Source organism: Heloderma suspectum, chromosome 17 (genome assembly GCF_057233095.1).
Source record: "Heloderma suspectum isolate Gila_16-S chromosome 17, 16-S_ref, whole genome shotgun sequence".
NCBI classification, from domain to species: Eukaryota; Metazoa; Chordata; class Lepidosauria; order Squamata; family Helodermatidae; genus Heloderma; species Heloderma suspectum.
In genome coordinates this window covers 9,523,723-9,549,240 of record NC_139474.1, presented here as the reverse complement: position 1 = coordinate 9,549,240, position 25,518 = coordinate 9,523,723, and the positions used below count along the sequence as shown (strand labels likewise).

General features: G+C 47.5%; 2 protein-coding genes across 6 annotated transcripts in view; both read right to left on the bottom strand.

Moving 5' to 3' along the window:
- The window catches only part of LOC146334402 (uncharacterized), a 28,623-nt gene extending 25,888 nt beyond the window's left edge, over positions 1 to 2,735 (bottom strand). The window contains exons 1-4 of the mRNA XM_084823700.1: positions 2,654 to 2,735; positions 2,456 to 2,519; positions 1,110 to 1,210; positions 366 to 435 (exon numbers count right to left, since the gene is read on the bottom strand). Coding sequence (XP_084679826.1) covers positions 366 to 425 — 60 coding nt within the window. The 5' untranslated portion in view covers positions 426 to 435; positions 1,110 to 1,210; positions 2,456 to 2,519; positions 2,654 to 2,735. The remainder of the gene's footprint in view (positions 1 to 365; positions 436 to 1,109; positions 1,211 to 2,455; positions 2,520 to 2,653) is intronic.
- Positions 2,736 to 6,111: 3,376 nt separating this feature from the next.
- KCNK4 (potassium two pore domain channel subfamily K member 4) overlaps positions 6,112 to 25,518 on the bottom strand; it is a 28,849-nt gene continuing 9,442 nt past the window's right edge. For all 5 annotated transcript variants that reach the window (XM_084823489.1, XM_084823488.1, XM_084823491.1 and 2 more), the window contains 6 exons: positions 21,786 to 22,102; positions 18,237 to 18,357; positions 16,050 to 16,210; positions 13,922 to 14,108; positions 12,718 to 12,857; positions 6,112 to 7,961 (listed from right to left, as the gene is read on the bottom strand). In XM_084823489.1, the coding sequence (XP_084679615.1) occupies positions 7,485 to 7,961; positions 12,718 to 12,857; positions 13,922 to 14,108; positions 16,050 to 16,210; positions 18,237 to 18,357; positions 21,786 to 22,043 (1,344 nt within the window). In that variant the 5' untranslated portion in view covers positions 22,044 to 22,102 and the 3' untranslated portion in view covers positions 6,112 to 7,484. The remainder of the gene's footprint in view (positions 7,962 to 12,717; positions 12,858 to 13,921; positions 14,109 to 16,049; positions 16,211 to 18,236; positions 18,358 to 21,785; positions 22,103 to 25,518) is intronic.

Here is a 25,518-nt window from a genome sequence, read left to right as displayed (position 1 = left end):
GCAATAACAATAAAAGCAATACAAAGAGCAGTAAGATGGAGCAGCATGATTAATTTAATTAATGTAATGATTAATTTAATTACAGCCCAAGAGGGGAAGCCTGGGTAAACAAGTGTGTTTTCAGGAGGCATTTGAAAGATGCCACATTTTCTGTCTCCCGAACTGCTCGAGGGAGGGTTTCCCAAAGGGTGGGCACCACTACTGAGAAGGCCCGCCATCGAGGTATTGCGTGGTGGAATTCCATTAATTTTGGAATGACCAGCAAGGTCTCCTCTGATGATCTTAAAGGTTGCCTGGGTATGTGTAAGGGAAGGCGACCTGCTAGATACAGGCATGCCCCATAACCTCCTCCCTGGTGTGATTACCTGCTCTGTGGTGTTCTTAGTAGTAGCGGGTTCCTCCACATTGTTTACATTTTCCTCCATTCAGAAGCCTCTTGAAGGAAGAAAGGAGAGACATGGGCATTTCCCATAATCACCTGTGCCCCTCCCAAACGGGTCCCCCAATGGAGGTGCATCTCTACCAACATTTTACTCCTATGCCCACCCCCTCCCCAATTCTACAGGCCTTTAATCCATCCATCTCCCCCCCGCCAATTCACATGCATTGTCTTTGTTATCCTCACAACCTATTAAGATGGGCTGGTATCTGTATATTGAACAGGGGTGCAGAACCGCTTTCAGCCCGAGGGCCAAATCCCATTTCGGAGAAGCAATTGGGGGCCACATTCTAGGGGTGGGCAGGGCCAAAGGCAGAAGGGGAGGGGCCAAAGGCAAAAGGTGGGGCTAAAATTCCAGAATGCCAGCATATTTTAGCTTAAAGCTCTCACTGCCAGTAATTAAGTCTCAGGAGAGGCATTTCAGCCTTTTAGAATGGGGGAAAATACGTGGAAAACCACCAAACGATTGGCAGTTGGGGGAAGGGGGACGGGGCCATCTGGGCATTCCCAGAGGGCTGGATTGGGACCTCCAGAAGGCCAGATTTGGCCCGTGGGCTGGAATTTCTGCACCTCTGATATTGCAGATAGGGAGAGCTGACGCTGAGAGAGAACAGCTTGCCTAAGGTACCACCTATGAAGTTCTTGACTGAGGAAAGCAGACTAACCCTACCTTCTGAAGTGAGATAGATGGCAACAAGTTACAGGGTCTTCTTGGTTGTGGCCCTTCAAACCTCCGGAACAATGTTCCCTGTCCCTTCCTTGATGAAAGAACTGAAAAAATCATCATAATCCATTATTCTGGGGTATGGTTTTGTTTTTTTGTTCTGTGGTGTTTAGCATGAGTTGATGCCACTGTTATAGTTGGTTTCTGTTGAAATGTTTAATGGTTCGCTGCAATTTATAATTTTATATATGTTGCATGCTACCTCATGAACCTTTTTGAGTAAGAGGAGGGTAGAAATATGGTAAACAAGGCTCCTGCAAATAAACAGACCCCCCAAATAGGTGTAATGACCAGAGTGCTGGATTTAGAAGGCCTCACCCAGGAAACTCACTAAGGCTGCAGTCGTATACACACTTACCTGGGAATAAGTCCCATTGAACTCAATGGAGGTCACTTCTGAGGAGGCACTTACAGGACCACACTACATGTGATCTCTCTCTCTCTCCCTTTCTTTGTCTCAGCTTAACCTATATCACAGGGTTGTCATGAGGATAACAGAGTAAGAGCCAGTGTGGCATACTGGTTAGAGTGTTGGACTGGAACTCGGGAGATCCAAGTTCTAGCCCCAGCCATGCAGCTCACTGGGGGACAGTCACTGAACCTCACTATGACCTACCTCACAGGGTTGTTGTGAGGATAAAATGGAGGGGAAGAGGATCATGTATACCACCTTTGGTTTCTTGCAAGAGGAAAAAAAAGGCAAGATATAAATGTAATAAATAAATAAATAAATAAAGGGAGGGAGGGAGGGAGGGAAACTTATATGCCAGTTCTTTAAGGGAAAGATAAGATATAAATGTGATAAGTGATCGATTTTTCTCTCAGGACCAAGCCTACCATTAGGTAGAGTAAGGCAGTTGCCTGGGGAGGCAGATGCTGAGCTATTGCTGAGGGAGCGGTGGTAACATATTGGAGGGGTATGAACAACCCTACAAGCCCTGGGTTCTCAGGCTGGGTTGTTCGTGAAAAATAAACCACACTGAGGAAACCGCACTGGGTTCACACAACACGACAACCCACCATGGCTGATCAGCCATGGTGGGTTGCCGTGTTATGCAAATCAGATCAGTGTGTGCCCTGCAGCCGACCCTGCACCCCCTCAGCTAGCCTGCCATCCCGTGGCCAGTGTTGAAGTAAGATTCAATTGCCGGTCAAGTCAGCTTTTGTACTGGAAATGGGGGGAAGCGCCATCTTGCCCTTCACCTCAGGTAGCAAAATGTCTCAGGCCACAAAAACAGCTGCCCTTGTTGAATTTTCACACACCAATAAAAAGGGACTGAAAATTTGCCCACCTCTGTTAAGTTATTGAATAGGTCAGGCTATGTATTCGGTACCCACCAGCAGCAGCTTAAGACACTGTAACAGACAAAAGTAGAGTTGGAAAGCAGGATTCCGAGTTGCTCCACGCACACGTCCTATGACCTCCCTCCCCTCTTTTCACCCTGCCGACCGCAACCGTTGCTTTTCCTCAGACCGTTAATGGTGCAGACCTTTAAAAACTGCTCCACACACTCCCACGTCTCCACCCCTGTGGGGTTGAGCAGGGCCTGGAAAACTGCCGCTGCTTCACTCAAGAGAAAGAACAGACCACTCCCATGACTCAAAACAGCCATTCAGCGCCATGGCAACAGAAAACACCGGGATTTAGGATTCCATCCATTTCCCCTTCCTGCCAGTTGCCATTATTTTTTCTTACTGCTTCTGCACCTTTCACAGTAGTTGAATACAAGACATTGAGCAGTGATTTGAGTATTACACAAAGATCAGGATCCCGGGTTCAAATGTCTCACACAAACATGAAGCTTGCTGGGTGACCTCAGGGTAGTCTCTCTCAGCCCTAACCTGCTTCATAGGGTGTCTGAGGAGATAACATGGAGGAGAGAAGAGAATTGTGTACACCACCTTGCCTCAGCTCTTTGGCAGAAGGGCGAGCTGAAAATTTCACAAAACAAACAAACAAACGTGCTACGAAAGTGTCTCTTGGTTTTATATTAGCTTCACTTATCATGGCTTCCCACAAAGAATTCTGGGAATTGCTGTTTGGCGGGAGTGCGGAGAAAGTACCGTTAGAAATTCTTGGCCTCTGCCTGCTAACAGAACTACAATTCTTCGTGGGGGGGGGGGGCAGGAGAAAGATCTTTTAAATTAAATAATTAATCAATTTAATAAATTTCTAATCCACCCAATAACTAAAGTTCTCTGGGTGGATTTACAGAATAGTTCATATCTCTAGTAAAGATACACTAGAAAAGCTGAGAAAGGACCTTCATCACGATCAGTCTATATGCTTCTATTCAGCACTGGATGTCAAGAGTGGCTCAAAATCATAACATTAAACATTAAAAAATACAGCTGCGCTCATAAAAAATAAATGCAGAGCAAATAAATATCTTTCCTTTCTACGTTAATACCTATTTACTCTCACACAGCTTTCCCTACCACCAGTTTAATTTTCCTGGCCCTGATTCTGCTTGAGCTATAGACATTTTTCCATTTAAGGATAGGTTGTGCATGTGGTAGGGGAAGACACCATCAGCTTAATTTTGGTATGTCAGATTAAAAGTTCTACTTTGGGCCATCAGGGCAAACATATGGAGACAGGAAGCATGAGGCCATTGCACTTCCTGTCCCCCTTCCCAAAATAATGTCCCCCTCACTACCAAAATGGTTCTTCCCAGATTCCCTTCACAAAATGTGTGTGTTTTTTCTGGCCTCCAGCTGCAGCCTACACTCCTTTTTGGGTCCCGGAACTGCGCTCACTCCTTCTGCCAGTTAAATGACTGGCGGGCATCCCAGCTGCAAAAATGCATCCACTTTGGAAGAACAGGATTTTTGCATTACCTGGAATTTTCACTCCATCATTGTCCTCTTTCTTCCTACTCCCACTGCCTTTTACAGATCATTAGAAAACCTATTAACTGGAACACAGGGCCCATTACAAGTCCTTAGGGCATCATTTTATTTATTTATTTCTCTCTCAGCTCCATTTTGGGTACTCTCTCTCAAAAAAATCCCTGAATGTATTGAAAATGAAGGGGGAAAGCTTCTGTTTACCACAAGATCACGCATCTTCGTTTCATTCTCCATAAATTAATCTGGATTAACTACCACTAGGATGGACACATATGAATCACCCCCAAAGAGGAAATGCATCACCCCCCACCCGCAAATGGACAACAGAGAACAGCAATTTGCAAAAACTTTTATACATATAGAAGCAAATTTAGAAATTATTATAATTTAAATAGAAATACAGTACATCTCACCTTAGCGTGGAAGACTGTGACCTGTGTGAGTGCCTGATCAGCTTGCTGTTCAAGTGCTAACTTCTGACGGGCAACTTCAAGAGCCCTGCTGTCCCTCCTTATGCTGCTTTTGATTTTAAACCAGAATTAGACAGGACAGCAATTCAAATGGAGGATGTCTTCTGTAAAAGAAGACACATGGCTACCCTAGGGCACAACTGGTGGATATATGAATGGTTGGGCATAAAGTTTAGGAACAAAAGACGAGCCCTGAGTCTATCTAGTCCAGCATTCTGTTCACACAGTGGCCAACCAGCTGCCTACAGAAAACGCACAAGCAGGACATGAGTGCAACAGCAGCCTCCCACCCATGTTCCCCAACTGGCGTACATAGGCAGACTGCAACGGATGGCTATATGCTGGAGGAGGCATATAGCCATCAGGACTAGTAGCCACTGATAGCTTTAGCCTCCATGAATTTGTCCCTTTGAAAGCCATCCAAAGTGGTGACCATCACTACATCTTGTAGAAGTGAATTCCAGTTTAATTATGCGCTGTATGAAGAAGTCCTTTTTATCTGTCTTGCATCTCCCACCAGTCAGCTTCATGAGATGACACCAAGTTCTAGTCTCCCCTCACTTCTTTTCTAAGCTAAACAATCCCAGCTGTTGTTAGGTAGCAACTCCTCACCTTTCCTCATAGGGGAGTTGCTCCAGTCCCTAGATCATTTTAGTTGCTGTTTCCTGCACTTTTTCCAGCTCTACAATGTCCTTATTTAGGTGCAGTGACCAGAACTGTACAGTTTTCTGTGGTCACACATTTTGGTGCCAGCATAGGGGGACTTCAGGGCAGATGTCCGGGCTCCTGTCAGTAGAATGAAAAGGAGGTCTCCAAATGCAGCTTGAAGTAAGCAAAACAACACACTTTATAATCTAAAGAAGGGGTCCCCTGTAAAACCATATGAAGTAAATCACATTACCATTTAAAGAGGGAGGACCGACGTTACCATTAAGTCCAGAATCTAAAATTACATAGCTGCACCACTGAGTCTAACAGCGGGGATGGAAGGGGTAATGTTCCTAACTTCATCCCTTCTCTCCTCCTGGATTGATATAGTTACGGCTGTGGATGCTCTCCTCTCTTGAAGATTAACACAAAACACACAGACAAGAGCAGCTTGTGTAGTTTTGGTTTTAATTTCTGGAAGACAAGACACCCCCCCCCCAATAAAATAAATGCTTCCAATATACAGAGTCAAGAACAGGCACATTTGTGAAGTGAAGGATGGAAGACAGAATGAGAAGGGTACCCTCCTCCCCTCGCTGATGCTCAGGGCAGCTGCAGACCACTGCCACGTTTGACCAAACCACTTCCGTGGGAAACTCAGGGGGAGCTCCGATGGGGTATGTATGCTCCACATTTTGAATTTTATATTCCTCTCCACCATTATTTGTGGGGGAGGAATACAGACCCTGCCCCTGCTAGACAATGAGACACAGTTGTTGACATTTTTAGAAAGTCTCTCTCACTCACGCACACGCGCCCAATACAGGCTTCCCAGACACCCCATAGCAGCAGACAAAAGGGGCATTGGGCCTATGTACACTACAAACTTGTGCTGGGTTCATGGGTGCAGAACTGCCATGGCTTCCCCCAAAGAATCCTAGGAATTGTAGCTTGGTGAAGGTGCTGAAATGTCTCTGTGAGATATCCCTAGTTCAGCATTCCAGATGTGTTGGACCACAACTCCCAGCATTCTTCACTATTGGCCACGCTGGCTGGGACTGATGGGAGTCCAAGGCGGCGTACATGATTTCCTCTCAATTTTATCCTCACAACAACCCTGTGAGGTAGGTTAGGCTGAGAGTCAGTGATTGGCCCAAAGTCACCCAGTGGTACGCATGGCTGGCCGGGGGATGCTGGGAGTTGTAGTCCAACACATCTGGAGGGCACCAGGTTGGGGAAGGCGGTCCCAGGTGAACATGAAAAACACTTCTGTTCCCAGGATCCCCCAGGGAATGGGAACAACAATTACAACCCGCTGAAGCCTGTTTTGTAAGTAATGCTTGTAATCTGACCCACGAAGGAGGAGAGGTTTTGTGCGTGTGCGCTTGAGGGTGGTGGTTGAGCCGGCATGCAACAGGAAGCAGGCCTGGAGCTCAGACCTGGGGTGGATGGGAATGGTGATGTGGCCCTCCAGGGCGGTGCAGTTCTAGAAAGCTTTGAGGAGAGCAGGACAACCGTAACAGGCACACAAGTTCAGATGAGGCTCCCCTACTGAAGCTCAGGGTTCAGAAGGGTAATCCTAGTGCTGGGGGAAGACGGGGTTGGGAGCATTGTGCGGAGAGGAGAGCTACGATGCCAGTGTTTGCCCCACCCTAAAGCAGTGGTGTAGTGATCAGTTGTGAAGTGCAGGCATTCATCATGGCAGTCCCCATACCTGACGTCCCCCAAGGACAGTCCAAAAATGCAGGCAGCTGTGTTGATCCATATCAATAAACCAGTTCTAGCAGTTTTAATTTCCACCAGGAACAGGACTTTTGTAAAGCTAATGGGTCTCAACTGCCCATCCAAGACCAAGCCACCCCAAAATATTTTGCGTTACAACCGGGATAGCTCACAACAATATATTGTGGCTGGATAACCCACTTCCACCAGCTGCTGTGAAGACTGCGGCCAAGGTCAGTGGGAGCAGGGAATTCACGTGTGGGGGGTGGGGGGGAGGTGACGTCAGCATCCCAGCTAGCCTAGAAGTGCCAGCACTACATCCCTGTGAGCCCTGGGCCACTACTACACCGCTGCCCTGAAGCAAGGAAGAAGCTGTGCTGGCACTACAAAGAGGGTGTGAATCTTGGTGTGGATGGAAAGGAGGTTGCCCATTTGGCAGCATAAGAGCGGGCTACTGCAGTGCAGAGGGTTCGTGCCGGGGCACAACGGTGGGCATTCAGTTAGCACCTCGAGGAAAAGAGCCAAGATGCTTTGGGTTGCACTCTGCTGGGCACAGGAAAGAGGAACGAATAGAACTGCACCACATGTAGGAAATTGCTCCAAGCCAGGTTTTGGCCTGGTCACGCCCTTAAACCGATTCGCCTTTGTCCCGGGTCCGGCTCAGCAGAATCATGGGCAATCCAGGTGACTCGCCGGTGTTGGTGCGGTGCCGGGCCCGAGGACGCATGCGGCGCGGGGGCCTGGCAGAAGGCGGCCCCCCGTCGCTCAGGGCATCTGAGCTCTCGTCAATGAAGGCCAGGTTTTCACCTGCATAATCTATAGGCCGCACTGGGACAGCGTTGAGAGCGTTCAGCTGGGCCACACGCTGTGTGGTACCTGGGGATGAACTCGGGCACAGTGGTGGTGGCAAAGCTGGTGGTTGTGACAGAAACTGCTGTGGCGGATCCCGGTTTTCCCCCTGCTGCAAGATGGCCGAAGGCGACAGCGGTTTCCCTTTTAAAGTGCCCATTCTGTGCAGCTTCTCTGGAAATGCCATGTTGGGGACGCGCAGCTGGGATGCCACGTTGCCCGTCCATGAGGCAGCATGCGCCGTCAAATCTCCCATCTGTAGGAGAGGGGGGGAAGAGCATGAACATAAGAAGAACCATGCTGGATCAGACAAATGGTCCATCTAATCCAGCAATCTGTTCCCACAGTGTCCAAATAGCTGCCTGTGGGAAACCCTCAAGTAGTATACACATGCGACAGCTTCTTCCTGCTCGGACACACTCACACTCCATGGATTTGTCCAATCGCTATTTTTAAAGGGCCAGGTTACCTGAAGGTATCACCTCCTCCCATATTTACCTACCTGTTCATTAAGATCATTACCTGAGGCCCTCCTCCAGATGCCCCCACCAAATGAGCCAAGGCAGGAGAGGGCCTTTTCAGTGGTGGTTCCTTGTTTGAGGAATGCTCTCCCCAGAGAGGCTCACCTGGTTGTGGTCTTTCCGGAGCCCCAGGTGCAGACGTTTTTGTATTCTCCCAGGCATTTTAAGAACTCTTTGGAGTGCTTTTAGCCTGCTGCTGGTCTTAATTTGGTTTCGTGTGCTGAAGTGGTTTTATTCTTTGCTGCTGGTTTTATCTCGGCTTTATTCTGCACTGTTTTTACTTTTTGTTTCAATGTTTGGATTTTATGTTTTTAATGTATTTTATACCACCCAGAGTTATTAGGTGATTTAAAAGGACAGTAAATAAATAACATAAAAGCCATCTTAATTAGTGGCCATATCACCATATCTTGTGGCAGCAGGCTCCATAATGACACATTCCATCAGGAACAACGTAAGAGTCTTGCAGCACCATTAACATATATCCACGTCATTGTGGCATTAGCCTTCGTGAGCTAGAATTGAAGCGGTTTTATGCCGGCTGAGACAGCCCATTGGTGCATCTACCCCAGTACTGTCTGCTTTAACTGGTAAGAGCTACTGAGCCGCAATAAATGTGTTAGCCTTTCAGGTGCTACAAGGCTCTTAGGTCTGTTGCAGCAAAACAAAAACCCACAAAGAGTTGCCCCCTCTGGTGCTGCATTCAGAATTATCTCCTTTAGTTTGCCCTGAACCTGCTGCTGTCATGTCTTAGGCTGCACTAGAGCCAGTGTGGTGTGGTGGCGAGAGTGTTGGACTGGGAGCCAGGAGATCTGGGTTCTAGTCCCCACTCGGCCATGGAAGCTCACTGGGTGACTTTGGGCCAGTCACAGACTCTCAGCCCAGCCTACCTCATGGGGTTGTTGCTGTGAGGACAAAATGGAGAGGAGGAGGATAATATATGCTGCCTTGGGTCCTTTGAGGAGGAAAAAGGGTGAGATATAAATGAAATAAATAAAAATAAATGTGAAGGCCTGAAACGAAATGGGGAGGGGGAAGTGGAAAAATACAGGGAAAGAGTATTTTCCCTGTTGTTCTCCAGGGATTTTTGGAAAATTGGGGGGAAATTCCCCCCCCAATTTGTTTCAGGGGTTTTCCGAGCCTTCACATCTCTAGGATGTGCTGGTCGCACCTGTGTGGTAACGTCCTTTCCCCATCCTGCAGACTTCTGCCATAAACTTGAGTCTTGTAGGCCATTGCACAAGCATAGCCACCCGGGAGTGCTGCTTTCCCTGCAAAACAAGCAGCTCCTCCTCCACTGCCAAATAATCAAGACCTGCTACAAAAATGTACCTGTTCTCCCTCACGCCCCCCCGCCCCGCCCCGCCCCGCCCCCCTCAAACTCTGTGTGCTGGTCTCATTTCCAAGTCCCTTGCCCCTGCAGGCTACCATTTGCAGCCGTGTTTTTTTTAATCACCTTTTATCTGAATGCCAGGGTCAGAGAGAAAGAAATGGCTTTCAATTAGGCGAGCCACTTAATGAGCTTGTGTGCAAAATTGATGCCATCTGGTTTTTTAATTGGCAAAATGGGAGATGCTCCAAATCTTGGGCGGCTGCAGATTCTCTTGTTCCGTCTGCCTTATTGGAGAACAGTGCCCTCCAGATTTGCTGGACTATGAACACCCTGATCCCCAACCAGCCTGGCTGGGGATGATGGGAGTTAAACGCACTTTTGAACAAATTTGGGCAGTGGTGAAAGGAAGCGAGGCGCACAGTCAGCTGCAGAGGTATCAATGTACATTTGGTGCAGGAAGCATTGCCACAACCTTTTCTCTGCAATGTGGATAAAAACCTGGAACAAACTCTCTCTCTGTGGTGACTCATAAGAATATTTAATTAGATAGGAACTTAACTGTTTCTTTAAGATGGGCCGTGAGCAAAAGATAGGAGGAAGGGCAGCCCTCAATGGGTGTGGATGGGGGCCCACAAGAGTTCTTGCATGAGATTATTTTTAGATTTATAGCACCTCAGGGAGAGCAGGGGAGGAACAGTAGCTCAGTGGTAGAGCAGCTGTTTTGCATGCAAGTTCAGTTCCCAGTTCAATCCCTGACATCAACCCATCCCCCTTTTCTTTCATGCAGTTACCAGTTGCATGGTGTGGATCTCAGTTTTTATATATTTAACAACTACTGGCAAATTTATTTTTAATTAGCCTGTATTTATGTGATTATTTGGGTGTGGCTTATTATCTCCAGTATCTCTAAGTGTGTGTATTTTGCTTTTCAGGAATTCAAACATCATGTTAATTTTGGGCTGTCATGATTGTTTATCTTTATATTTTCTCCCACTGAAGACCACCAGATTGGTGGAAACATGTTTGGGACAATGCTTTTGTGTATTTGTACAGCCTTGGATTTGGAAATTAATATTATGACTATGTACAGGCTATGTATGTGATGGATTGATGGGCATCTTTGACTGCTAGTCAACTGGTTTAATTCTGAGTGAGATATGAGCATTTATATTAACATTTTCTTATATTTTTGGATATAGATTATTTTCCTTTAACCTATTCTGTTTTTGTGGTTGTAAGCAGGGATGTCTGTCGGGAACTGTTTTCGGATGTGTCCCCCCGCCCGCAACTGAAATAGAAAGTTGTGCAAACTGCAGCTGCAATTTGTGCAAATTCTGGCTGTAATTTGCTCCACTTTCTATATATGGGGAAAAAAACAAACAGAAAATCCACGAGCTGGCCCAATGCGATGTAGATCAAGTTGGACCAACTCGTGGGGAAGTGAGCTGAAGTCTTGGGGGCCAAGCTGATGAAAGCTTGGCAAGCCTCATCCCCTGGACGGATTCCTCCAACATTCCTATTTGTAAGTGGTTAACAATAGAACCAGTTTACTGGTGTCAATCTCTGGCAACTCCAGTTAATAAAAGAACTGTGTAGTTGGTGATGGAAATGATCGTCTCCTCCCATATGTATCATTTTATTTATTTATTTATTTATTACATTTATATCCCACCTTTTTTCCTCCAAGGAACTCAAGGTGGCGTACATAATCCTCCTCCTCTCCATTTTATCTTCACAACAGCAACCCTGTGAGGTAGGTTGAGCTGAGAGTATGTGACTGGCCCAAAGTCACCCAGTGAGCTTCCATGGCCGAGTGGGGACTAGAACCCGGATCTCCCGACTCCCAGTCCAGCACTCTAGCCACTACACCATGCTGGCTCTCTTCAGGGTTCCTCTCCAGGAGCCACTGCCAAAGAAAGTGAGGCAGATGGATACCAGGAATAGGGCCCTTTCTGCTGTGGCACCCCGGTTGTAGAATGAGCACCCTAGAGAGGGACCTTAGAGAGGTTTGCCTAGCACCTATGTTGTACTCCTTTCAGCACCAGGTGGAGACCTTTTTATTTTCCCAGGCATTTTAGCATTCTAGTCTTTTCGTTCTGCTATTTTAAAACTGTATTTTAAATCTCTGCATTGCTGCTAGATTTCAGCTATTCAGCTATTTCAAGCTACTGTAGTTTCAGCTTCAGCTATTGGGTGGTATAGAAATGAAATAAATAGTTCTAAGCTTTTACATTTTATATTGTTGTATGCTGTACTTGTGGTTTTAATTTTTGTGAACCGCCAGAGGGCTTTGGCTGTTGGGCGATATAGAAATGTAATAAATAAATAAATACAAAAATAAAATAAAATAAAAAGACCCTTCCCAGCCTGAGACCCTGGAGACTGCTGTCAGTCACAGTAGCAGACTATAATAGACTACATGGACAAAGACTCTGAACTGGTGTAAAGCAGCTTCCTGTGTCTGAATCGCACTGTTGGCTTGTGGGAAATGTAGTTCCATTATATCACTATAACATGGCCCACAGACACCTCTTTTGCCACCTGCCAGGCTCCCTGCGCCCCCTGATTTTCACTTTATTTCTTAAGATTTTTTAAAATTACACTTTTTTCCTGTTTTAACTGGGAGGCTGGCATGCTGCAAAGGGAAGTGCTGCCCTCCAGCACCATCTTTATTTGGGTTTTTAAAAGTACTTTTGTGCTTTGGAGCTCAGATGCTGCCTCTGTCTTGTCCTTAGTTTCTTGGGCAAGTGACTTTTCTTTTAGTCTTACCAGTTTGTCTTCTAGGAAGTGAGTGCTTTGTGACCGGCCATGACCACCATGGCAGCCATTTTATGACTGGGCAAACTGCCCCAAAGGCAGCCATTTTGTGAGACTGCCCATGACACTCATCCAAACATGCCCACCAACTCAAAAAATGTGGGGACCCCTGATATAGAGAAATACAGGGGAGGGAGGAATAATAGTTCAGACCAACCTGGTGCCTTCCAGATGTGTCAGCCTACAACTCCCATCATCCCAGGCATTGGCCATGCTGGCTGGGAGTGATGGGAGTTGCAGTCCAACACATCTGGAAGATGCCAGGTTGGGGAAGGCTGTTCTGCAGTGCAGAAGCTTCAAGGTGGTTGGCTACATGCATGGTTGCCACGGGGTAGCCTCACCTCAGCCCTCGTGCGACGGGACAACACCCGCAACCAGTTGCCAATCATTGTAAGTATCGAGGCGAAGTAAGCCAAGCCCAGCAGAATCCAGACCACCACCAGCGGTTGATACCACAAGCGCTCGTCACTTTTCGCATCACCTAGGAGGAACCAAAGCTTGAGAAGTGGACACATTTAAACCTTCCCAGTCTCCCAAACCTCCCAAACCAATAACTCTCCATCTTAATTGGGGGTGGGTGGGTGGAGGTGGGGGATAATCTCAAGAGATGTGATGAAGCAACCAGTGACCCTCCCAGAATCCCACGTACATCACCCTGGGTTCCGTCACGGAAGAAGGATGTGACATACATTGAAACTGAGTGGTTAGAGCAACCTTTCCCAACCTGGTGCCCTCCAGATGTTTTGAACTTCAACTTCAAAGAGAGCCAGTGTGGCAGAGTACTGGACTGGGATTGGGGAAACCTGGGTTCTAATCCTCACTCAGCCATTTTATGTATTTATTTGATTTATACCCCACGTTTCTACCAAAAAATGGCACTCAAGGCAGCTTACAAATCAATTTAAAATAGATTAAAAGAAAAAAATGCATTAAAATACAATAAAAGCTTAACAATTACGGAATAAAAACAGCACCCAGCCCACAGACCCACTTACAGGCCAATGGCCTTCTTGAATACAGTGGCCTGTGCCTGCCACTGGAAGGACAGCACAGCGGGACCAAACCTAGCCTCCCTTGAGTGGGAGTTCCACACCCATGAAGCTCACTGGGTGACTTTGGGCCAGTCACTGGCTCTCTGACTAACCTACCTCACAGGGTTGTTGTAAGGATAAAACGGAGAAGAGGAGGATCATGTAACCACCTTGGGTTTCTTGGAGGAAAGGCAGGATATAAATGTAACAAAATAAATACATACATAAAGAAACAAACATCCAAACAAACTTTCATCAGCCCCAGCTAGCATGGCCAATGCCGGGAGCCGTAATCCCGGGAGCTGTAATCCCAAACTTCTGGCAGGCCCCAGGTTGGGGAAGGATGGGTTAGAACGTCAGATTTAAACCACCTAAAGCAAAGGCATGTAGCGATCCTGCTCCAACAAGCTGCAACTACACCCTGTCTCACAGGAGGGAGGAAAAGAGAATCTCAGCTCAGTCCACCCCTGCCTCCACACGGTTTGTCCTCTACATTTCATCCCATGGCACCCACCTGCCACATAGTCACCGAATCCAATGGTGGTCAATGTGATGACCACGAAGTAGACGCTCTCCAGAAGGGTCCAGCCTTCTACCCGCTGGAAGATGATGGTTGGCAAGGAGACGAAGAGGAGACAGCCAATCAGGATGAAAAGCAAGGCTGAGAGGACCCTCACGATGGTGGCACTCACCTGCCACTTCTAGGGGCAAGGAGGGAAGAGAATGGAATGAAGGCCCATTGTTCAAAGAAACTCCCAGCCTCTCCAAATGGCGGTTCACCCGTATCGGTACATTTTGGCCAAACAGTCCATCTAGACCCTAGATGGGGGGCAGGAGAGAGCCTCAGAACTGCAGGCCAAGTACGGCCCTCCTGGGTTTCCCAAATGGCCATGCCCCTTTTCCTGGGCACCCTCCCCTTTCCTCTGACCATCAATCATTCGGTGAGTTTCCAACTGTTGCACATTTTCCCCCCATGCTAAAAGGTTGAAATGCTTCTCCTAAGGCTTAGTTACCAGCAGTATGAGCTTCAAACTAAAACATGCTTGTATTTTTTGCACTTTTGCTCTGCCCTTTTTGCCTTTAGCCCTGCCTGCCACTGGCACGCAGCCCCCAAACGCTTCTCCAAAATGGAATTTGGCTCTCAGGCTGAAAAAGGTTCCCCACCCCTGATTTAGACCAGGTTCCTGCTTCCAAGGGTGGATAGCCAGATTCCTCAGGGAAGTTCATAGGAAGGGCATAAAAGCAACAGCCCCCCTGTTGTTAGGAAAGGATCACAGCTCAGAGGATGAGCACCAACTTTGCATGCATACGGACCGAGGTCCAATCCTGGCTTCTTGGAAAAGCCCTGTCTGAAACCCTGGAGAGCTACTGTCAGGCAGTGCAGATAATACCAAGCTTGATGAAGCCACAGTCTGGCTCAGGATAAAGGCAACTTCCTAGGTCCCCAGCCTCTGGTACTGTGTGATAGATTGCCTCTGGACATGGAAACTCTGTTTAGATACCATGGCTAACAAGTCGATAGACCTCTCCTCCTCTTCCATGAACCTATCTCAGGGTTGTTGAAACTCTTTCAACCCGAGGGCCGAATTTCATTTTGTAAAAGCTCTCAGGGGCCGCATTCCAGTGGTCGGCAGGGCCAAAGGCAAAAGGGGTACGGCCAAAATTACCAGCACCTTGTAGCTTAAAGTTAAATGCCAGTAACTGGAGAGGCATTTCAACCTTTTAGAATGGGGGGGGGGGGAAACTGCACAAAAGCCAGGAAACCACCAAATTGTAAGTGGTCAGGAGGGAGGGGTTGGAGCCAAGGGAAGGGAAAGTGGTTATTTGGGGAACACCAGAGGACTGGTTTGGGACCCCAGGTGGTCTGCATTGTTGGTTCACAGACCCAAGGTTCCGCACCCCTGATCTATCTAATTCCCCTTAAAAAAAAATTATTTACAACATTTATATACTACTCCACATCTAGTAGTATATACTGGAGCAGTGAACAATAAAAGATACAAAGGTAGGATAAAAGAATAAAGCTGCATGTTAACAATTATTTAAAAAACAAACAAACAGAATTATGATAGAAACTGTGGATGGTCAGTCAAGGAAGGCTTCCTGAAATAAAGATGTTTTCAGGAGGCACTGAAAACAACACAGTGCTGGTGTCTGCTTGACCTCCAGAGGCAGGGAGTTCCATACAGAGGGGGCCACCACACTGAAGGCTCTTCTCTGAGTGGGAGCCATTTGGGCCATAGGTCCGCTTGGAACTACCAGGAGCATGCCCTCTGAGGACCTCAGTGACTGGGCAGGTTGATAAGGGAGAAGGTGCTCTTGCAGGTAATTTTATAATAAACAAACAATAAACAGATAAGTACATCAGCCACCTCTAATCTCCTTTTAAAAGCCATTACCCATATCTCGTGGCAGCGTGTCCCATATAAGAATGATTCAAGTCCCAAGCTAGGGCTGTCAATTAATGGAGGAAGAGATGCCTTTATAGTATAGAATCTATACTATGCTGGCGAACAAACAAACACCACAGCTTGCACCAGGAACAAAACCATCTAGCTGTTGCTTACAGAATCATATTAAAAGTGCAGGAGTGGAGTTTCCACACAAGGGAGAAAGGTGGAAAGGGGTGCTTTTTCGCTCACCAAGAAAATATCCTCCACTTTGCCGATGGCTTTCCGGAGAGACGATCCCAAATGGTCCCCAACTCCTGCAAGCAGCATTCCAAAGAGAGGAATTCCCACCAGTGCATAGAAGATGCAGAAAAGCCGCCCAGCATCGGTCTTGGGGGAGATATTCCCAAACCCTGTTGAACAAGAACGGGGAGGAGACACCGACTCAGCAAACGCAAAAGCGCTCCTCAAGATTGGTTCATTCTCTATTCCAGTGCTCTAGGTTTCTGTTATTTACGTTTATGGCTTGGAAGTGAGATGCTCCTCTACGGAGTTGCCTTGCGAAGCATTAGAATAGCTTTCTCTGCTCTGGGGCCTTCCAGCTGTGTTGGACTACCTCTCCCATCACCCCTAGCCATGCTGAGAGACATGACAGAAGTGTATAAACTTATGTGTGGTGTGGAGAAAATGGACAGAGAAAAAAATTCTCCCTCTCCCGTAATACTAGAACGCAGGGTCATCCTGTGAAGCTGAATGGTGGGAGACTCAAGACAGATAAAAGGAAAGACTTCTTCACAAAGTGCATCACTAAACGATGGAATTTGTTACAGCAAGATGTAGTGATGGCCACCACTTTGAATGGCTTTACAAGGGGTTGGGCAGATTCATGGAGAGTAAGACTATCAATAGCTACTAGTCATGATGGCTATATATTACCTCCACTATCAGAGACAGTATGCTGGGGAACATGAGTGAGGTGACACTATTGCACTCGTCCTACTTGTGAGCTTCCCATAGGCAGCTGGTTGGCCACTGTGCGAACAGAATGCTGAACTAGATAGGCCTTTGGTCTGATTCAGCATGGCTCTTCTTATGGCTTTATATACCCTGCACATGCCTAGAGGGAATCTTGGCTGAATCTTACTCAGCAGCAAAGGAAACATATGTCCCGCACGTGCACTATGGTCTGCCACGACTTCATATCTTCTTATATGGAATCTCTTTTTCCTACCACTCTCATCCAACTCTAGAACTCAGGTTCGCCTGACAAAACCAGCTGGGAAGAGATTTGGGGTCAACAAAAGAAAGTAATCCTCCTTCACACAATGTACAATTAGCTTATGGAATCCACAATTAGCTTATGGAATTCACAAGCCTAAGTGGATTTAAAAGGGGCTTCGACAAATTAATGGAGGAGGTGGTCTATTGAGGGTTATCAGCCATGACAGCTGAACAGAACCTGCATGTTCAGGGGCTGTCTACCTCTGATTACCAGCTACTGGGAAGCAATAATGAGAGAGAGCTACTGCCTTTGTGCCCTGCAAGCAGGCTTCTCATTGGCCATTGTTGGAAACCAGAACGCTGGACCAAGATGAACGCTGGTCTTATCCAGTGGAGCTCCTCTTATGTTCTTAATGTGTTGCAGGGCAAGGGGAGATGCGTCCTTCGCATCCTGAGAAGCCCTTGATTCTGGATTATTACTCAGTTTGTGTACCAGGCGTGAGGCCTGGCTCAAACAAAACTTTGCAAATGGAGACTAAAAAGAACCCAGCTTTTTTCCCTGATCTTTTCAGTGCGCGCGCACACATACAACACACACACACACACACACACACACACACACAGTGCCTTTGCTTGCTCTGTTTTCCTCCAACTTTGCAGGGGCCCCTGGAACAGCCATGCTTCCCAATCTTGCAGCCTCTCGCACAGGCGTGGGGAACTTCAAGTGTGGGGGCCAAATGCGGCCCTCCAAGGTTCCCCAGATGGCCATGCCCCCTTCCCCTAGCCCCGCCCCCTTTCCCTGACCACTGATCATTTGGTGGCTTCCGGGCTTTTGTGCAGTTCCCCTGCCCCGCATTCTAAAAGGCTGAAATGCCTCTCCTAAGGCTTACTGAAGTAAGAGCTGGTATTTTGGCCCCACCTCTTTCACCTTTGGCCATGCCCACAACTGGAATGCAGCCCCAGATTGCTTCTCCAAATTGGAATGTGGCCCGCGGGCTGAAAGAGGTCCCCCACCCCTGCTCTAGCAAAACAGACAAGGCCTCTTAGCTCCTTTCCCTAACCCCAGGTTGGATCTCCATCACGTGGTCTTGCACTTATGCCCGGCTTCGTGTGATTTTTATGGGGACAGAAAGCAGACAATAACACTGCCCCTTCCTGCCCCAACAGCCTCTGCCTTCCCACCCACTGCCCAGAATTCCCAAATCAGCCCTGGGATACCGATGGTGGTGATCACAGTGCCCGCGAAGAAAAATGCACTGCCCATATCCCAGTGTGAGCCGTTAGTGGTCGTGTTGTTGATGACGGGGTCCACGCCGGCTCCCATAGCCTCGCTTACTTGCTAGGAGGAAGTGCAAGGAGAAGCATTAAAGCCCAAATCATGGAGGACTTGCCCAGCACCCCAAATATAAAGAGACCCCAATTCCCTTGCCTGTTCCAGTGCCTTTCCATACCCCAAGTGGCAAAGACGCAGTTCCTTGTCTCTGGTCCCTCTGTTTGGTGAATTGCAGTCCCTATTTGTCCTGATGTTCACCTGTTTTTTATGTGGGAGTTAGGCAACTGACTTACACCAGGTCAGGCTATTGGTCTATGCAGCCCAATATTGTCTATAGCAGCTTTCCCCAACCTGGTGGGCTTCAACTCCCATCAGCCTCAGCCAGCATGGCCAATGGTCAAGAATCCTGGGAGTTTTTAACTGGAGATGGTGGGGATTGAACTTGGGAATTTGGGCCATGCAAAGCAGGTGCTTTCCCACTGTTACCGTCTCTCACCCTCTAGAACTTGGAACCCAGGGCTTTGTGTATTGTTGCTCTGTCTGGTGAGTCACTGCAGATACAACATGGGAACCAGTGTGGTAGTGGTTAGAGTAATGGTCCCCCATGCTGATGGCTTGCAGATGTTTTGGACTGCAGCTCCTATCAGCCTCAGCAAGCATGGCCAGTGGTCGGGGTGATGGGAGTTGTAGTCCAAAACATCTGCAGGGCACCAGCTTGAGGGATGACTGGGTTAGAGAGTCAGAAAAGGATGGGGGATACTCAGCTTCCAAACGCATCTCGGCCATGAAACACCGACTTCGGCCAGTCACTCTTTCTCAGCCTAACCTACCTCACAGGGTTGTTGTGAAGATAAAATAAGGGCGGGGAAGCCACGTATGCTGCCTTGAGCTCCTTGAAGGAAAGGTGAGATATTGTGACGTTAACAATAAACAACAACGACGTTGTAGAGAACATGAAGTTTCTTGACTTTTGTTACCTCTTCCCTTCTCTAGCAGTAACATCTCAGGGAGATGGTAGCAAGGGAAGATGCATCACACCTCCGATGCATGTCAAAATACGCACATGAATAGGAAGGTGGTCTTGTGAAGCCTGCCTGGCACCAACATTGTTATCTTTCTGGTGTCAGGTTAAGACCTCCCTCTTTTCTCAGGCATTTGGCAGCACATGATGAGTTTTTCATCAGCCCAGGATTTGTCTTATTTATTTTATTTATTTATTAAATTTATTAATCGCCCATCTGACTGGTCACCCAGCCACTCTGGGCGATGTACAACCCACCATAAACAATTTAAAACAATACAATTTTACCATAATTTTTTTTTAAAAAAAATACCCTAACCCACCCCAAATGCCTGCCTGAACAACCACGTTTTTAATGCACGACGGAAGCTCATTAAAGAGGGGGCATGATGGAGTTCCCTAGGGAGGGAGTTCCACAGAGTGGGGGCCACCACAGAGAAGGCCCTCTCCCTCATCCCCACCAGTCTAGCTGTCCTGGCTGATGGGACAGAGAGAAGGCCATCCGAGGCTGATCTTGTTAAGCGGCCTGTCTGGTGTTGCTGGAGGCGCTCCTTAAGATAGGCTGGGCCGGAACCATATAGGGTTTTAAAGGTCAAAACCAACACCTTGAATTTGGCCCGGAAAACAACTGGTAACCAGTGCAACTCCTTCAGCACTGGAGTGATGTGATCTCGCCGGCGGCTGCCTTTAATCAGGCGAGCCGCCGCGTTCTGTACCAGCTGCAGTTTCCGAACCGTCTTCAAGGGTAACCCCACGTAGAGCGCATTACAGTAGTCTTATGGTTATAGCTGATTGTTCAATGTCATCTTTAGATATATTTGTCTTCCTGTATACTGTTTGTTTGTGTACTTTATGTAAATGGTTTTAAAACTTTTACACTGTATTTTAATGTTTTTTACTGTAATTTAACGTTTAATGTTTAATATCTTTGTAAACCGCCCAGAGAGCCTTGGCTGTGGGGCGGTATAGAAATGTAAACAAGAATAATAATAATAATAATAATAATAATAATAATAATAATAGTTGTTGTTGTTGTTGTTGTTGTTGTTATTAAAGTACCCACCTGGTTGCCATAGGTAACCAGGAATTGCAGGCAGGCAAATAAGCAAGCTGGCAGAGGAGGAGGAGGGATGGAGTGCACCATCCATCCTGTGCAGCCAGCGTAGAAACTGAGCAGGCTGCCAGAAGAGAGAAGCCCCCGCTTTCATGGCCAGCATATAAATGCAGCTCTCCGTGCCCCCTCTGCCAGTCTCCCGTAGCCTAGTGAACATTTTCGTCGACTAGTAACTTGGTTGAAAGGGAGGGGGGCTTATTTACAAGGCTGGACTAAGGTGCCACACACTGAGAGTAAGCCTGCCATGTCACACACCGCAACTGATGTTTTGAACTTCCAACAACCTACTGTTGGAGCATTACATTTTCCTAATGTATCTTTGGCAAAAGGACAACGCACTGTTCTGGCTTTTAAATTTCTGGCAGACTGGCAATTATAGAACAGACATACACAGCATCCAGAAGATGGTGTTGAGCCTTTGGCAACAAGTAATAGTAGACCAAAGCCCAGGTAAAGGGTCTGGGGGAGGAAGGAGAATTAAGAAGTTACAAGAGCCTTTCCCAACCTGGTGGTCTCCAGATGTTTTGGACTTCAACTACCATTAGCCCCAGGCAGCATGGTCAATGGTCAGGAATGAAGGCAGTTCTAGTCCACAACATCTGGAGGGCACCAGGTTGGGAAAGGCTGTATTACAAGCATGCTCGTTTTCACCTGTGAAATGTTAGTGGGAGACATGTATTTCTTTAAAAAGTCATACAATATATAAATAATGCACATACACACACATCTGCTATGTTTCTATAGGGCAGCCTTTCCCAACCTGGTGCCCTCCAGCGGGGCTGAACCACAATCCCTATCACTGCCAGCATGCTGGGGATGATGGGGGGCTGTAGTCCAAACCTGCTGGAGGGCACTGGGTTGGCAAAGGCTGCACTAAGGCATTATATGAACTTCTGGAAGTGGATAAGGCAAGGCCTCAAGTTCTCTGCCCAGTTGTCGACGCAGAACTGAACGTTTGGAGAAAGAGCCATCAATATACCCTCCTCTTGGGACAAATCTTCATTGCCCAATGCACGGGATGGGTCCATCTAGGGTACTCACATAGCTTGCCTCCATCCCTTCTCCACTTTGAGCTCTTCCAAACCCACAACCCTGTTGCCTGTTCCCATGTCTTTCCAGTATCAAAGGCAGTATGTCTTTCAGGACCAGTTGCTGGGGAACACGAGCAGAAGGGTGCTGTTGCACTCATGTCCTGCTCGTGAGCTTCCCATGCGGGCATCTGGTTGTCCACTGTGGGAACAGAATACTGGACTACAGAGGTCTTCTTTGGTCTGACCCAGTACAGCTCTTCCTGTGTCTTACATCCACCCAGCCAGGACCCCCTGCTTGCCACTTCTCCCTCCAGCCGCCCTTTCTCACCTGGATGAGGTCTTCCAGTTCTTTGATAGGTACACACTGGTGCAGTGTTAGGAACTGCTCCAGGTGGGCACGGACTTTCAGCTGCTGGCGGATTTCATAGGGCTGCTCCAGCTGGCGGAAGACAAAGGCGCCCGTGACCAGGTAGACCAGGACCACGGAGAACAGCGCCAAGACGGTGGTCCGGCGCATCACAACGCTGCGTTCAGGCAGTCTCAAGCTCAGGATCGATTCCTTGGATGGATAACAGACTACGGGCATGGAGCCATGGTGCTCAGGAGGGCAAATGGCCGGCAGCAGAGGCGGCAGGGGATAATTCACTGCAAGAGGGTGCAGAGAGGAGACAGCATGAGCCTCTGGAACTCACAACTACTAATGTGGACAGCTTCAAAAAAGGGTGAGAAGGATGAGATCTGATAATGGCTAATCAGCCACAAGAGCTAAATAGAACTTCCAGATTCAAAGGTACCCTACCTCTAAAGCAACAGATGGCAAAGGAGGACAATGGCCTTCACATGCCTTGCTTTGTGGCTCCTTTTCAGAACAGGAGACTCAACTAGATTAACTCTTGGTCTGATCCAGGAGGGCCATGCTTACAAAGGGGGAATGCTGCCCCCCAGCCCCATAGAAACAAGCCCACTTTGTTTTTTTCTTTCCACTCTTGCTCAAATCTCTCCCACCCACCCCATTGTATCACGTTAGCAGAAACATGATATTTCTTAACCTTTAAAAGTTGATTTCAAATTGAACAGCTGTGTCGATAACTGTTATTTTCATTTAAATAAAAAATAGAGAATGGTTGAGGCCCATTTTTTTCCCTTTTTCCGAAAACATTTTTTTCCTTTCCCCCTGAGAACAATCCTGTCCCCCAGCCAACATTTATCATGTATTCCTTCGCCAAACCCCTTAGCTAGGGGCTGAAACCACTCCCACCTCGAAATATTTTTGTTCAGTTTGCTTCCATAGCCTACGCAGGGTGCAAAAATAGAAAATAAAGACACACAGGGGCGGAGCGAGACGTTATGCTGCCTGAAGCAACGGACAAGGTGCCCCCCCCCCAATATTCTATGCACAGAAGCCAACCAGGCTGGCAGTCAAATCTTACTTCAACTCTGGCTGCCTCTACTGCACCTGAGGGCAACATGGTAGCTTAGGGGGTGCAGCACAGGCCCCATGGGACACTTCCAGCTCCGTCCTGTAACAACTTGCCACCCCTCCCTGCATCTTCCGCCTGAGACAGCTGCCTCACTCTGCCTTATGATAGGGCTGGCCCTGAACACACAGACCATTGCTAGTCTGATGGCCGCACCACCCTGGTAGGACTTTGGGGCAGAAGTCCAGAGCGCGGGGGAAACACAGCAGGGCCAGGTTCCTGCATTTTGAAGTAAATGAAGTCATGCATACCACCATCTAAAGAGCAACCCCCCATAAGACAATCCAGAGTCTAAAATTATCTAATTGGACGCACCACTGCCCCTTCAATCTATTCCAGCCTAGACTACCTATTGCAAATCCGCTCAACCCCCATATGCCCTAATAACTATTTCTCTGTGGCAACTGGTGGCTGAATTAGATGCCCTCCCTCATTTCCAGTATTCCTATGACAGCAGCCAATTTGCTATATTCCAGGTCTCTTCCATACCGAGCAACCCAGCCGCACCACCATCTCTAAGCCGTTACTGGACTGGGGAATTACATAGGAGAAATAAGGGCACGCTCCAGATATTTAGCACAAGGAGCCAAGAAATTGTTTTCATACCATTGAAAGCATTATATAACTGAATCTTTACCTGTTTTAAATGGCCACAGGTTCCCTCCTATACCCATTTACTTGGGAATAAGCACCACTGAATGCAATGGGACTTGCTTCTGAGTAGACATGCATAGAATTGCACTGGATTTTTTACATGGCCGTCTTACTCTACATATTAATATACACACTTTCTTATTTAAGGTAGAAAGTTTTTAAAAAGGGGGAAAACCCTCATGAAAATAATGTGCTTCCAGATGTGGATTTTAGTGTGCTTCCAGATGTGCAATCATCCTGCCTCATCCATGGAATTTTAGAGGGGATGTCTCTCAATTTGTCACCCTCCCATTTCTTCTGGTTTTTTTTTTCTTACCAGAAATGAATCCGTTAAGGGGGAAAAGACAAACTGCTGCATAAATACCTTTTAATTGCTAGTGCTAGGATCTGGAAGCACCCTAAATGTTCACAAAAAATCAAAAGGCACCATTGGCCACTTATAGCCCCTGCTGCCTGCATCTAATATTCACATTCTCCTAGCCATGGGCCTGGCAACCTTATACCCAGGCATTGTCCACCCCCAGGCGTCCATCGCCCCTCTTTCTCTCCCCACAAACCTGGGTCAGAGATGCAACAGCCAAACTGGAAAACAAGGCAGAATTGGAAGAAGCTGCCAGAGTGGCTCATGTTTCTAACACAAATTATGGCCCCCATGAAAGGGGGAAAATTCAACCTTAGGAATGTAGGTCCCAAATCCTGAATGGGGATGGATGGGTGGGAAGAAAGAATTCCCCAACTTTTATCCAGGGGGGATTCTCAGAAGGATGCTGGATGGGGGGAGAAGCTTATGCAGTCCATCCTTTAGACACTCACCTCCAAGATCATGCTGGATCAGAGACCCGACACTGTCATGACACAAATGAGTCCTTTTATAGCAGAGATTTGGGGCAGCTTTGGGGCAGCTTTGGGGGTTGGTGTGGAAGCTGTCAGACCTTCCTAGCACTGCGCCAAAGGGGCGAAGGGAGAAGCCTGAGGTAGAGTGGGCCCCCTGCCAATCCACACCAACCAAGGATAGGTCAATTAACTAAAGAATTCAATTACATGCTATCTTCTCTCCAAGACAAATTCCCCAGGCACAGGCAACCAACCACAGGAGGCGGCAAAGTGGTTCTCTGGGTGCCAGAAATGCCCATCCTCCTTTTGGGCACTTCTCTGTTCCCCAGTTCTACCTCTCCCATGATGGGGAAGGGGGGGTATTTAAACCAGGGGAGGGCCACTGGGTATAAACAGGGAACAGGACAGCAGGTGACACTGTAGGAAAAGGGATGGAATATGGACATTTCCCAAGCAAAGGGCAGAATGTGCACCAGATAGGTTTGCAACGTAGCACATTTCTGTGACATATAGAATTCTTCTTCTTAGACCAGCCCAGCATCCTGTCTAAAAGGCCTGAGGTCTATTTTTGTGGCTTGCTGTGCTTTCTTTCTATACCTGGAGATTAGCCACCTCTCTGCCCAGACTGAAGCGTTCCGTGCAATACGGAAGCTTGTTTCGCTAGGCTCACCGTTGGTGCAATTAAAAGTTCACCAACCTCATGGATCCTGTATATCTTTAGTACAATCAAATACACGCCCTTATACTAGGTTTTTCATTCATGCAATATTCTACCATACATTCCTTCCTCACATCTCTCTCTCTCTGCATTATGCACGAACACACTCCTGATGTCTCTCATGCACACTCAGATTCTCTCCTGCATGTACCACAGGTGTGTGGGTCCCATACACACACTCCTGCCGTGTGTCATACACAAATAGTTATGGATATACACTTATGGATATAACCACCATCTCATATTCCCAAGTCACATACAGATACCGAACGAGGCGTTGCTAGGGCTGGGCACATGAGGTCCCTGCCCCAAGAATATTTCCCAAGGCCCCCTGGGTCTATTTCCCAGAGCCCTAAGTGCGCATTGATGCCAATGAA